We start from the raw sequence: 13,671 nt of genomic DNA on the forward strand, positions 1-13,671 counted from the left end.
ACAGTTGCAGCGCCTCCTACAGGAAACTGGTGGAGCTACGCAGAGAACCACGCCGTTCAAAAGCCTTGTTTGGATTCATGTTTTTATACACAGCAGAGAAACACTGAGGTCCGGACCTCGGGGTCCTCAGTGGGAGCTACGGCCCTGGTTAGAGGATGAATGTGCTTACAGGAAGTCTTGGTTATATCTAACCAGAAATAAATCAGTGACCTCCTCTAGCCCCATTTATTGAACCCTTTGGTCCTGCTGGCTCTGTGGGATTTATGAAAGGATTAAAGCAGCGCAGAGGTTGAAGTCAACCCATTGTTCTTACACCTCAGAGCCGCCAAGCAAGGCAGCGACAGCCTTAACGGCCGTAAGTTGGCATCTTTGTACGGCAGCAGGATTTAAAATGAGAATAGAACGTTTACATCCTTTCAGGTCCTCGGTTGGAGGTTTACGACCAACCGGAGGGAGCTTGAAGAGATGCTCGTCTCCGTGGCGACATCACAGAAAGATTTGAGAGACTTTTGACGACAACGTGGCTGCTCGTATCGAAATAAAGTCAATAACGTCAGAATTAAGTTGTTTGAAACGGAACGAAACATCATCTCATAATGAGATAAAAACAAATAAAGGCAAATAAAAGAAGAGCACGCTTTAAGTGATCTTCATGTCGAAACTCGGCTGTTTTTGTGTTTTTTATTTTTCTGTATTTTATTTGCAATTTAACTCTTTCTGCAGACTTTGTACTATTTTAGCACACATTTAGGAGATAAGTGCTATGACTTTTGGTTCATTTATTTATTTAAAAAAACTTTATTTAAAACAGTTTCCTCATAAAAATACAGAGATAAATTGAGATAAATTTAGATGAGAGTTGAATTGTGAATTCAATTCTGCTTCTTTCAGGTTTTAGCATTATATATATATATATATATATATATATATATATATTTATATGCCTAGCATTATAAAAGTTTTACCCTTTTTGTTACTTTTATCTTTTAGTTTAGTGTTTTGTCTCAGAAATGCCATCCATCCTCACGCACCAGGCGGATCATTCTTATTGACATTTATAAGACAATGAAACAAGATACCAGATTCTCTCAGAGCAGAAGCAGCTTCCTGAGAACTGCTTGTAGTTTAACACCCCGACTCGTCAAACCGTCCGCCGCCTTTTCTTTGTGGATCAATTTAGTCCTGAACGCTTGGTCAGGGTTTCCCACTGAGCTAAAGCTTGAATGATGTTCTTCACTGGATAAAAGCTTCTGCTAAATGACTGAATGTAATGTACAGAGGCCTCAGGCATCATTTTTATGAGACCATTTGTTTTATTCTACCAGGTTTGATAAACGTTATCAGATAAATAGAAATGCTGTTGTTCTTCCGGCTGCTCCCTTCTTCAGGGGTCGCCACAGCGAGCAAACTCGCACGAAAGATTTGGCGATTGTTTTACGCCTCAGGATGACAGACTGAGGTGGAAGAGGATTTATAAACCCCACATCGTTTTTGGCGTCTTTACTGCTGGAATTGAAAAGGTGTCTCACGTGACGGTCTTCAGGTTGGCTTTGGGGGACAGTCCGCAGCTCACCAGCCTCTCCTGAATGTGCAGCGCGGCGAGCCTCAGCGCCGTGTTGCACCTCATCTCCACAGCGTAGCGCTCCTGCAGCACGTCATTCACCCCCTAACGAACACAGAGACGCAAGAACGGCACAGGTGGTTAAAAGTCTCATCAAATCTGATCGTTTCCATTTCACCATTTGCTCCAAACTAGAGCCGCACCTGCAAGTAGAGGTACTCAAAGGTGGTGGGATCTTCCTGCAGCAGCGTCCGGAGGTCTTTGGGCAGAAAACAAACCCGGAACAGACACCTGTAGTCGTGAACTTCTTTCTTCTGGACCACCTGAGGACACACGGGTGCGTGTTATCTTACAGATCAGTTTCTGACGGCAGGTAAAGGTTTGAAGTCCACCCTCGGGTAGTTTCGGCACCTGCTGTATCCTCTCGTCATCGTGCAGCAGCAGGAGTTTGCTGCTGCCGTGCTGCTGCTCCAGAACCAGGGAGAAGTGCTCGATACGACCCAGAGACAGCTTTTCCTTCAGCGTCATCACGATGTCCTGACGTGGAAAGAGAAGACATTTTGATTTCATGACAACAGACGAAGTGTTGGAACTGATCCAATTGTTAAAAGTCTTTAACGAAGGAAGAAATGCACCTAAGTCAGTTTTACAACTCTGTGTAGAGTGGCAAAAACATTAAACATAGAGTTAAAATCATCTTAAATGTAAAACCTGGTCCCAGCTAGGATCTTTGTGACCAGCTAAGCATTCAGTGGAGCAATAAAATCTGGTCAAAGTTTCCAAATAACTTATGCATCTTGTTTCTGCACCGAGGTAACTCAGAGGGAAAACTTGGATGCCTGCTGGACTTGATTTGTCAACAAACTGAACAAAATGAGAGCTTGAGTGAAAATTCTGATTATTAACATGTTTATTTAAAGAGTTTTTGTCATGCAGACACTCAGAGCACAGATGGGAAGTAACAAGATGAACTTTGTGAAGCTCACTTTAATCGCAAAAGTCACTTTTCGTAAAAGTTTAATGTTACTATAAAACAAACAGGCGTTTTACTTTTGCTCAACGTGTAAAAAACACAATTTGTCATGAATTTGAGCAAAAACAATGTTGTTATATGAGCCGTGAAGGAAAATGTTACACAACTTACCAAAATAAAAGCCTATCAGGTTTGTTCAAATATTGTAAAATGATCATTTTTACTCAAAAATCTAATAATTACATAAACAAAATGCTGAATATAAATTACATAAATATCATTTGTTTGCACGTGTTTGTTCACAAACTCTCTCTTAAACCACTGAGGTGATTTTACTGAAACTCTCAGATAATAATCGTTAGATTCAGATCTACAAACGGCTGCGACTCGTTAGAGAATACCTTGACTGTGGTGCCGGGTTCAAATTTAAAGGCCTTGGTCTGCCCGTTCTCCAGATACACCTTCAAGACGTTCGGCAGGAAGAGCAGCGAGTTCCCCTGAGGATAAACCAGCAGATGTTTTCATTTTATTGTTAAAACCTGCTGACAGGAAGACAAGCAGAATTGTTGCATTTCACTGTAAAACGTTGCCTCAGTTTTTGTCTTGAAATCTTCTCTTCTTCTCTGTTCCCACCTCATCTTTGTTTTATGATTTTAGAAAGTAGTTTCCTCTGCTGACACCGAAGCCTGAATGCTTTCAAGTTCAAACAAAGAGCTTCTGGTTTTCCTTCTGTCTTAAAGGTCCAGAACACGGCCACTTTTCTGTCCATAATCTGATGTTTATTGTCCTGTAATCACAGACATTAAGGCTGGAGGAAGGAGCAGATATCGACCCGTGTTCTCGCCGTCTTTAGTAATGGGCACTCCAGCCTCTGTGGCTTTCCTCGTCCAGCTGATATCACATCCAGAGGCAGGAAGGGAACCCCGAGCGGTCCGAGTGAGGCGAACGTGCGTGAAACATCACTGACAAGTGTAAACCAGCGTGCTTTGAGGGGGTTAAAATGGACACAGCTTCTAAACACAACAATTACAACCCCAAAAAAAGGGATTAATCGGATATTTAAGGTACAAAAATGTTAAAGGAACGAAGAAATTAATAGATTAATTTTTGCTTTTAATCTGATGAGCTTTTCAGAACATCTTCCTTGATTTTAAGAACAAAACATTTATTTTTATGAGATTTTTTGAGCCTAATCTGAGTGTAAATATGTACAAATACGTCCAAATTGTCTGAATTCTGCACCCCAAACCAGTGGTGTCACTAGGCCTGTTTTAGGGGGGCTGAAGCCCCTCTAAAATGTTTTCAAGCCCCCCTAAATAATTTTGGTGTCAAATTTTTTATTTTTTTTTTACAAAAATTCAATATAATGTGGCCAGAATATGAGTTTAAATAACTATATAATTCACAAAATAAAATAAAAAAATGTTAATTTTTCTTGTTAAAACTGTAAACATATTTCTTGTTTGATGTTCTGAATAAAAATATAATTAGTTGCTTAAAACGTTTACACAGTAAGGTATCTGTTAAATGTGTCCAAAAATGTGGAAAAGCAACTCAGGTTTTGTTAGCTGTTTGAGAAATTTTGTTCTCGCCCACTACGTTTGCTCACATCCTGTGCAACTCCTGGGGGCTAAGCCCCCCATGTCCTTAAAACCTAGTGACACCCCTGCCCCAAACAGCCTTTCCATTGTTGACCTATTTTCAGTAATTTCTTTCTGTTTCTGTAGGTAAACAAATGCGTCTGGCAGCTATTCACAGATTTAACTTACAAACTTTTAATTAAAGGAAAAGTTTGTTTGTTACTTTATTCATTTTTATTGACTGGTCCTCATGACGTAGCAGTGGGTGTCTTTAATTTTGTTTAATTTTATAAGGAGCAACAGTTTTTGGAGTTGAGTGGAAATAATAAAAGGCAAGCCGCACAGCTTCATGATGACTAAAACACACGTCATCTAAGAGACGTCTGGGTAATTAAAGGCAATAATGAGCTGGGGACAATAGCTTTAACCTTAATTAGCCTGCTGCGGTGGCTCAAGCTGCAGTGCATTATGGTCCATTTCTACCTAAGTGCTCTACAAAGTCTTTAAAGCACTGTTTCTATATCCTGTAAGACGTTTTTAAGCCCTTAAAATGTCTGACAACTCAAACATAGTCACTGTTTGTACCACAGAGTCCGAACAAGTGAAATCAAACATCCTGAAACATTTTAAAAATCTGTGAAACTGATAAAAAGGCTGATAATCCAAACCTTAATCAGCTGTTTGATTCCGTTTTGCCCCAAAGGTTAACAACAGGGTCTCAGATGAAACAATCTCAAGCATTAACTCTATTCAGATGGTTGGAGAGGGGGGTAAAAGAAGCCATCTACGTCAAAAAGGAGAAACAAACATTGAACAGAGGAGGTCTCAGATTCCAGCTGTAGGCCTGATCCCAAGTCAGTTTCACTCCAATCAGCACCTGCACTTGTGACCAGAGGGGCCCATCAGTGAGTCAGACGAACAAGGACCCTAATGAGCCTCTATTGTTAGGAGAGTGAGAACAATCTGCAAGCTTACATCACATCTCAGCTTTAAAAGCTCAACTCTCTATTTCTGAATTGAGAAGCGAAACATCTTCAACTACATAACAGAAGTCCAGTTGTTTTGTTTTTTTTAACCTTTTTTGAATCTGTTCCGTCTCGTCTTTTCTGCGTCACGGATAGAAAACTTACCTGAGAATGTCCGTTGACTTCCACCTCCTCAGCAAAGTGAACTTTCACAGGGTTGGACCTGAGCTTGGCCCTCTTTTCAGGAGTGATGAACGACGACTTTGGGCCCTGAGACGAGGAACACATTTTGTTACAGATTCCTCAAACCTCTAATGATTTCCTGGAGGAGAAGTGAGCGATGAATCACTTGGTAAAAGTGCTTCCATCAGCACAGCCGCTGATGAGAAGCTCTGAGGAAGAGCCATTTATTTACTCTTCTACTTCTCTGTAATGCAAGCACCCGCATCAGTTACAGAGATACAACCTACGAGGCTCACGCATGCAGAAAAATATACAGAATAAGTGATAAAAATGGAGAAGGAGCTGCAGCTTTCGGGGTTTAACATGTCAGCTATCAGGGTGATAAAGGGCTGGAAACTTGGAGGCGAGATTGTTGAATCATTTACGTCTCAAGCCAAGAAGATCTGGTATTTCTGCTGAGACCAGCTCTTTAAACCCCTGTGTGAACAGGCGGTGAACATGGGGGGAACATAAATAATGACAGGTTTTCAACTAATAAGAAGCCCCACGATAACAAACTTCTGGTTGCAAATGAAACACTCAACCCTAATCCAGCTTAGCAAACACAGAAATGTTCATTCCTCAGTGAACGGTACAGATATTTAACTAAAATCAGGCGTGGTAGTGGCTGAGAGTCATCCTCAACATGTATTCTGAGCGCGAACAGACGACGTGATGTTTGAAACTTTGAGATGCAAGGAGGCGGGCGATATGCATTCTTTTATTTTGTTTTATTTCAGGACATCAGGGGCTGGTTGAAGGTGGTCCTCGGGTCTTTTTGGGGCACATTTTCATTTACGTGTTTACAAGAAATTCCAGAAGAAAAGCCGAACAGCAACCAGAGGAGGGTGGATATAAGTAACAACAACATCTGCAGTCCTCAGAGATGCTTTTCAGACTTTTCTTGTTTGGAAATGATGCATTGATGTAATATTTATTCCTGCTTGTCCTGGAGGAGCCATTGTCAAAAACTAAACACTCTTCTTTGCAAAAAAGGTTTGATATTTTGTCGACACATTTTACGAACTCAACACATGAATTTGTTTTCATAAAATGTTTTGTACTCAAACTCTGTTACTTTACTCTTTCAGCTGCAGTGCGTCTCTTATACAAACTGCTTTTCTGCGATTATTTGCCTGCAGTAACGTCTCATTCTTATTATTGCCTGCCGCTGAAGGAAGATGGAACGATAAAATATCTCATGATCTGAATGAAGCTCTCAGGAATTAATCACCTGATAACTTCTGAAGCCGATCCCATTCAAGATGGCTGCCACAGCCAACACAAAAATGACTACAACCTGCACAAATGTACAGATAATGGAGGTAAACTTCATGTGGTAGAAGCGGAGAATCATCTGCAACACGAAATCCTGCTGAATGTGGCTACAGTCGTAATGTTTAATTATAAATCCGACGTTGGTGGCGTCACTCTGAGCCCGTTAGCTGCAGCACGATCACCACTGCAGACATTTAGCAGCTTTCAGTCACACCTAATGGCTCCTACTGCAGAGAGTTTTGGTCCTCATTATTATTTCACATTTAAAAATTAGAGCCAGAGTGAAAAAACATCCATTTTAATTTAAGGGTAATTTTTTCTGAAAGGTGTCTTTGTTGGTTGAACCCGGCAGACTCACCTGCATGATTCTGACGACGGTCATTGTCAGCGTATCGTGACACTCCCTGAAAAACATGGAGGGAGGACGCCGGGCTCAGAACTGAGACAAATGTCTTCCTTTCAAGCAGAATTTCCTGGAGCATCCATAATCGTGTGTGTGTGTGTGTGTGTGTGTGTGTGTGTGTGTGTGTGTGTGTGTGTGTGTGTGGAGACCTGATGATTTCAGCAGCCTGCTCCGGGGTCAGGTCATCCACAGCGACGTTATTGATCTTCACGAGCTGGTCTCCGGGGACGAGTCGGCCATCTGCAGGACCACCTGGACACACAAAACGTCCTCGTGTCGTCAGGGCTTCAATTAGCTCGCTGCTCGCCGTGTCCATCTCCTTTCATCTCGCACCAAGCATAATGTTTTCATACTGCTCGCTCCACACGGAGGGGATATTTCTGTCACAAAGACAGACATCGCCTGCCTGTTCGGCCTTCTTTCTGTGTGAAACTCCTAAGTCAGTGGTGTCCAATCCTGGTCCTGGAGGGCCACCATCCTGCAGGTTTTAGATGTTTCCCTGCTCTTCAGCAGGTCTGCAGATTCTGCAGAAGCCTGTTAATCACTCAGTCATTCGAATCGGGTGTTTCAAAGCAGAGAAACATCTAAAACATGCAGGATAGCGGCCCTCCAGGACCAGGATTGGGCACCGCTGTCCTAAGTCTTCATGCTCGTTGAAATTATTCTCGACTGCTGAGTCAGCATTCAAACTGTTGTTTTTGTTTGCAATCTAAACTACTTCTGCACACTCTGCGCTATTTTACTCATATCAAAAGGTTCGGCTCATTTGGCACATAGCTGCTATGACTTTTGGTTTTCGTAACTTTTATACTTTTAGAAATATTTACCTTTATTTACAAATTTCCCCCCCATAGAAATACATCAAGACCTCTTCAGTTCCTTCAGAAACTCTGATTCAACAAAATTACTTCTTTATCTTCTTTAATTACTTTTACTTTCAAGCTACTGTTCTGCTACTTACAGTTAGCCTTGTGGCTATTTTTAGCTTTTGGCTAGCCTTTTGTTACATTTAGCTTTAACAAATCAGTTTCAGCTGCTTCAGCAGAGCTAACCCTTCATTTTCACAGGAAACTACATTTCTCTTGTTATAAAATCAGATTTTTATTTGTGTGGCCCTGTAGTCTCCGTCTGTCTGCCCTGTTAGCAAAATATCTCAAGAATCAGTGGACAGATTTTAATAAAACTCTCAGAAAAAGAATCCCTGAATGATCATCTACAGCTGATTAACTTTTTGATTTACTCCCATGAAAGTTCCCAAAAAGTCAAATAAAATCGAAGAGGAGGAACTGAAATTCATCGATTCGCCTGAGTTATGTTTCTGTTCGCAAACCAAACGGAGTCAATTCTTAGTCAAATTCATCATCCGATCAAGGCTCCCATTCATCACCGCTGATTTAATCGATAACATCTTTCTGCAGCGACGTCGCCTAATCCTTCAGCTCAGACACACACACACACACACACACACATTTCCTTTAAAACAAACATGAACAGATGCCGGCGACACTGAAGATGCTTTTAAATTAAGGATTCATATTTCACTGTCAAGATGCTCCCAGAGAGACGGAAAGCTGAGCCAAAACTCGCTGAGGCCCCCGGTGACATGAGCAACAGTGTGTGTGTGTGTGTGTGTGTGTGTGTGGAAACAGATGGCCACAGGATAATAAAAGGTTCTGTAAACTGGCCCCTGGACCTCAGGGGGAGTCAGAATCCTGGTCCTCTGCACCTTCAGCATCAAAGCAGGAACACATTTACAGCCTGGTCTGAAAAACAGTTTAATTGTCTTTAATTTATCCTTTCATCACATCTGGACTTCGGTTTTACTCAAATCTGTTTCCAACTAATTCTTATTTACCAGTTTTTAACTCGTTTTTCTCAATCAAGAGTTATCTGCAGCAGGTAAGATATTAACTGTTCATAAAGTCCAGCTCAACTTCAGGTTTCATCAGATGCCAACATTTGATTTTAAACCATTTATTGTAATTAATATTTAAAAACATTTCATTATCTTTTTGCTGTACGTAAACATTTTTAAATTATAAATAATAATTGCTCAGACTTTATATGACCCACTTCAGTTGAGATGTTTAACAGGCTGCCATCTTAAAAGTTTCCTTTATGTCTTTTCTTTTTTAATAATAAATAAAGTTGTGATGCGTAAAATGAATTACAGTAAATGTGGGAAAAGAGAAACATGGACCCCTAACAAACAATATTTAGATTATAGCAAAATGTCAATAAGTTCAACAGGACATGAAGTAATATTTACTCATATTAATATCCCCTAAAAATAATATACAGCATAAAAAATTAAAATGCTGACTCCGGAGCGAGCTGCAGATAATGCATGGATTAAAAATAAATATATAATCAGCCTGAAAACAATCGTGAATACTGATGTAAGGAGCCAAACTTTGCACTGAAGATAAGAAAGCACAGTAGTTATGATAAATATGACGTCTAGTTTGATATTTTTAGTTTGCAGCTGAAGTTAAAAAAAAAATCATTACATTTGGAGAAACATTTAATTTCCGACTGCAGAATATAAAGTTCTGGAAATGACGCAGAATACTCACTTCTGCTCATATTTAGTTACATCACTTTATTAAAGTAAATTAAAAGAAATGTTCTCTTGGAGTTCTGGTTGTTTCTAACGTCTACAGATGCTTTAAACTCCCACAACTTCAGCATTAGTGCCACTCTGCACTTCCTTTGTTAATGTAATTTTCTCTGCGTCTCTGCAGTATCAGCATGCAGTAAGAGCCTCCTCTGGGGCTTTTTACTTTTGTTGCTTCGTACTGATCAGAGGTCTGCAGCGGTCTGGCTCAGGTTCACACTTTAATCTGCAGAGGACTGTGACTTTATTCAAATTAAAGACAACCGATGAGTTCTACAAACAAACAGAACTGGGAATCTGACAGGTGACAGCAACTTGGATTTTCTGTCCTGTTCTGTCCTTTCGAATCTTCATTTAAAACACATTTAATATAAGTTCATGTGAGAAAACAGGTCCTTTCTTTTGTTTTACAGATTCAGAGCCACATAGGGACTAAATTTATAATCGTTAAAGAGAAATGGTGAGGCTCACGAAAAGACTGCAGCAGGAAACAGTCATTTTGGCAGCTACAACATGATGACAGTCAAACCAGTCAGACCTTCAGGAACTGGGATCAAATCAACCTGCAGCTTCCTGATGCAGATTATTACCCTCCTCCTCCTCCGTCTTCGGGTGCGCTACCGAAACTTGGCGCAAGTTAGTTACAAACAACGGAAGCGCTATGGAGAACGTTGGCCCTGTGTTGTTGCTGTTTTTTAAACTTATGGGGATTCTCCTGAGACTTCAGGAAGAGAGGCGCAGTGGAAGAAATGCTCTGGATGCCGCGATTGTTGCGCGGAGTAGGACAGCTGTTATCCGCCGGAGATTTCAGGCTTTACAGCGCCTTCAGCTGGGGGACAGATGGCAGAAACGTTGCAGGGTAAGCTAACGCTGTTGTTTATATTCCTACCTTCGCTCTTTATGCTTGCATCTGGTCACACCCACGACCAATGAGTGAACAGGAGCTAAGCTTGTGCCGTCCACCCAGCTGGCCCTACTCGGAAGCAGGGACCAAAAAAGCAGGGACCGGCCTCGAAAAAATGCAGGTGGAAATGTGCGCAAAGCAAGCTGAGTAGAGTGGAGCCGGGACCTTTAGAGCCGGTGGAAAAGGGGCATAAGAGTCGACCAGTTAGAAACTCTGCTTCATTTTAGGAACAAACTAGTAAAATGTAGCAGCTGATAACGTTTTTGTCAGAGTGTTCACTTGTCTGGAGTGTTTCTTGAACCAGCGGATGGATTTTCGAGAAACTCTCAGAAAGAAATCACTGGAAAGTTCATCTACAGCTCATTAGCTTTTGGATTCAAGATGGCCACCGCAGCTAATCAACTTTAGCAAACAGAATAAACGACAACAACCTGATTGATTTTACAGATTCTGAGCTAAAGTAGCTGAGAGCGCTAACAGATCATGACAGATCTTCTGGTATCACGTCGTTTATAAGACTCGACCCCTTTCATCATGAAGTTACCTGAGTTTAAAACCTGCGTGGAAGGCGGGGACGATAAGTTTGGTCCTACCTGTGGTGATCTCCTGCACCAGGATGGGGGTCTGGGATGAAAGCGTGAGGCCGTGGCAGCTGAGGCTCGGGTCTCTTTGGATCTGAACATTGAAGCGGAATGGGTAGTTCCTCTGCTCGGAGCTGCCGGACTCTGCCGCCTTTCCGTCGACTGCCACACAATCTCTGGAGAGGAAACGTTTTACTACAGCGTCTGAATTTCTCAAGAAATTTCCGTTTTCAAGAAACTGATAAATTTCACAAAATATCAATACGAAATGAGGACAAATACTGGAAAACACAGGAAAAACAGCAGCTCGGTTTAAATTCAAACATATTTTAAGACGATACAGGTTTTTATCAGGTTTCAACGACACTGCATTTGCACGCTGCCATGTTCAATTCAGCACCAGATTACTAAAAGAACGGACAAAACAAAGCGTGATCTGAATATAAACAAGGCTATATTAAATAAGAGATTGTAAACATGTTGGTAAAAGCCCCCTGAACTCCAGCAGCCAGAACATCTGCAGAAGAAACTGTGAAATCAGCTGCTACTGCACTGGATTCAGAGCTTTTGCAGTGAAATCTTATTCTGTTACTATTTTTATATTAGCTAATGCTGCATTTCAGGTTTAGTGCTTCATCCAATGAAAAGAGCTGAAACTCAGTTTGCAAAAAGTTAAAATTACTCTTTAAAATGGATTTAATCATCTGTTAGACCTGCTGGATAGGGCTGTAAAGAAGTTTATTTCTTTATTTCTTTCATAAATGCATGCTTAAAGCTTGACACTTCTGAAAAAACAGAACTGATTAAAAAAACGCAATAAAAGATGGTTAATATTTCATTATTTATCATACGACTTTGCTCTTCACTACCTATTGAAACACGACTAGACAAGGAAACATTTGGAAATCCATCCTAATCAAACCTGTACCTGCTCAACGAGTGGGACCTGCTGCCCAAGTCCCGGGACCGTCTCAGCCATCGTCCCACCACCTGCTCCACTCGGCTCGTCCTGCGGGACGGGGACCGGCTTCGGTCCTGCAGCTCCATTTACCTGCCAGAGAGCCGAAGACAAACGACTTGCTGATAATTCTCGACAATGGACGCCATCAGCGTGTCCGAGTTACGTGACTGAATGATGACGTTCCACAGATGTGTCCACGTGTGAAAGACTACCCACAAATCAGGCAAACACTCAACCTTTATACAAAAGCAGGGATGATAAGTCCTGAATGAAGACATATAGGGTTTTAGTCAGGGGGTTTCTGTGACACTGTGGGGGAAAAATGTGAACTTTTGTGCTTCCAGCAGTGAAGACAGAAGATAACGGCACAGAACATGCAGGCCTTAGTTCAGATATAGATCCCAGGAACTAGTTTGTTTTAAAATGGAAGTGAACAGAAATGAACGCAGTAGAGATGAAACTCAAATATCCCCGACATTAATAGGTGTAAAATCGGACTCCATCACATCAGTAAAACATGCAATAAAAAGACTTTCAGAGGAAAATCCGTACATTGAGCTTCGCAGGAGTCAAGATACCTTTCATCCTGTACCTGTCACCTGTTTTTCTGGTAAAATCTGTGAGTTGGAGAGGTACCAGGTCCAGGACGGAAACCCAGACCCCTCTCCTCCCCAGCTCCTCCTGGGGGGTACCAAGGAGTCTCCCTTCAGGGAGTTCTGGATCTGCTCCGAGGTTTCCTCCCAGTAGGATATGGCTGGAAACCCTCCTCACCTTATTTCTAAAACTGAGCTCGGGAACCTTACTGAAGAAGGTCATTTCATTTCTCCACATCCATCCTTCCATCACTTTCAGATACTTAAACTCCTCTGCCTTCCCCTGAGAACTATGGTCTCACATTTATAGACACTGACTCTCAACCCAGCTGCAAACCGCCACAGAGGACGCTGACGGTCGTGGCCCGAAGACACCAGCAGAACCGCATCATCTGCAAAAAGCAGAGACGTGGTCAAACCTCCTCAATACGACTGCGACTTTGTGCCGAGGACGCGAACACAGCTCGTTTCTGATTGTACAGAGACTAGGATTAAAGACAAACACCATGACATTATTTATGTCAAGAAGAGGTGGTTATCAGATACATATAAAGTTAGTAAATTAAATTATAATATCAAGGATCCAAGTCTTTTATCTTATTCAGTTTAAGAACAAATCAAACATGATGGTTTGGGACTAAACTTCACCAAAATAGACTATACTCAGCCCTAAATTTAATCGGATGAGGAAATAAAACAGAAACTGGAGAACATCAGCCATATGAATTGATGGGTTTGTTCAGATTGTGGGCCGAGGCCAACAGTGAGGTCACCTGATGGGCTCTCAGTCTGATTAATGAGCCAATTGGTGCAATAACCATCCGTATCGATGGTTCCTGATTTCTAAAAACGATGTTCTGTTCTATAAATGGGTCCCCGCTGTGCAGCGGTGAGGCAGCTGGTTGTCACAGAGGACTGATAAAAGCCTGTGGTGGTCCCCGTGATGTAATGGACCCACGTCTGGTCCAGGTCCTCAGAGCGTCTTAATGGGCCATTGTGGAATTTTCTAACATTTTACGTAATGCTGTATCAG

The 13,671-nt window shown here is 41.6% G+C and overlaps 1 protein-coding gene across 4 annotated transcripts in view; it reads right to left on the bottom strand.

Moving 5' to 3' along the window:
* The window catches only part of LOC108245503 (FERM and PDZ domain-containing protein 1), a 39,806-nt gene that overhangs the window by 9,656 nt on the left and 16,479 nt on the right, over positions 1-13,671 (bottom strand). For 3 of the 4 annotated variants that reach the window (XM_017432464.3, XM_037974855.1, XM_037974856.1), the window contains 9 exons: positions 12,013-12,135; positions 11,097-11,260; positions 7,132-7,234; positions 6,938-6,983; positions 5,245-5,349; positions 2,936-3,031; positions 1,973-2,098; positions 1,765-1,884; positions 1,530-1,666 (listed from right to left, as the gene is read on the bottom strand). In XM_017432464.3, coding sequence (XP_017287953.1) covers positions 1,530-1,666; positions 1,765-1,884; positions 1,973-2,098; positions 2,936-3,031; positions 5,245-5,349; positions 6,938-6,983; positions 7,132-7,234; positions 11,097-11,260; positions 12,013-12,131 — 1,016 coding nt within the window. In that variant the 5' untranslated portion in view covers positions 12,132-12,135. Of the gene's footprint in view, positions 1-1,529; positions 1,667-1,764; positions 1,885-1,972; positions 2,099-2,935; positions 3,032-5,244; positions 5,350-6,937; positions 6,984-7,131; positions 7,235-11,096; positions 11,261-12,012; positions 12,136-13,671 lie in introns of those variants that run through there. The other variant, XM_025009620.2, reaches the window with a different exon arrangement.

The sequence above is a fragment of the Kryptolebias marmoratus genome, linkage group LG3, assembly GCF_001649575.2.
Source record: "Kryptolebias marmoratus isolate JLee-2015 linkage group LG3, ASM164957v2, whole genome shotgun sequence".
NCBI lineage: Eukaryota > Metazoa > Chordata > Actinopteri > Cyprinodontiformes > Rivulidae > Kryptolebias > Kryptolebias marmoratus.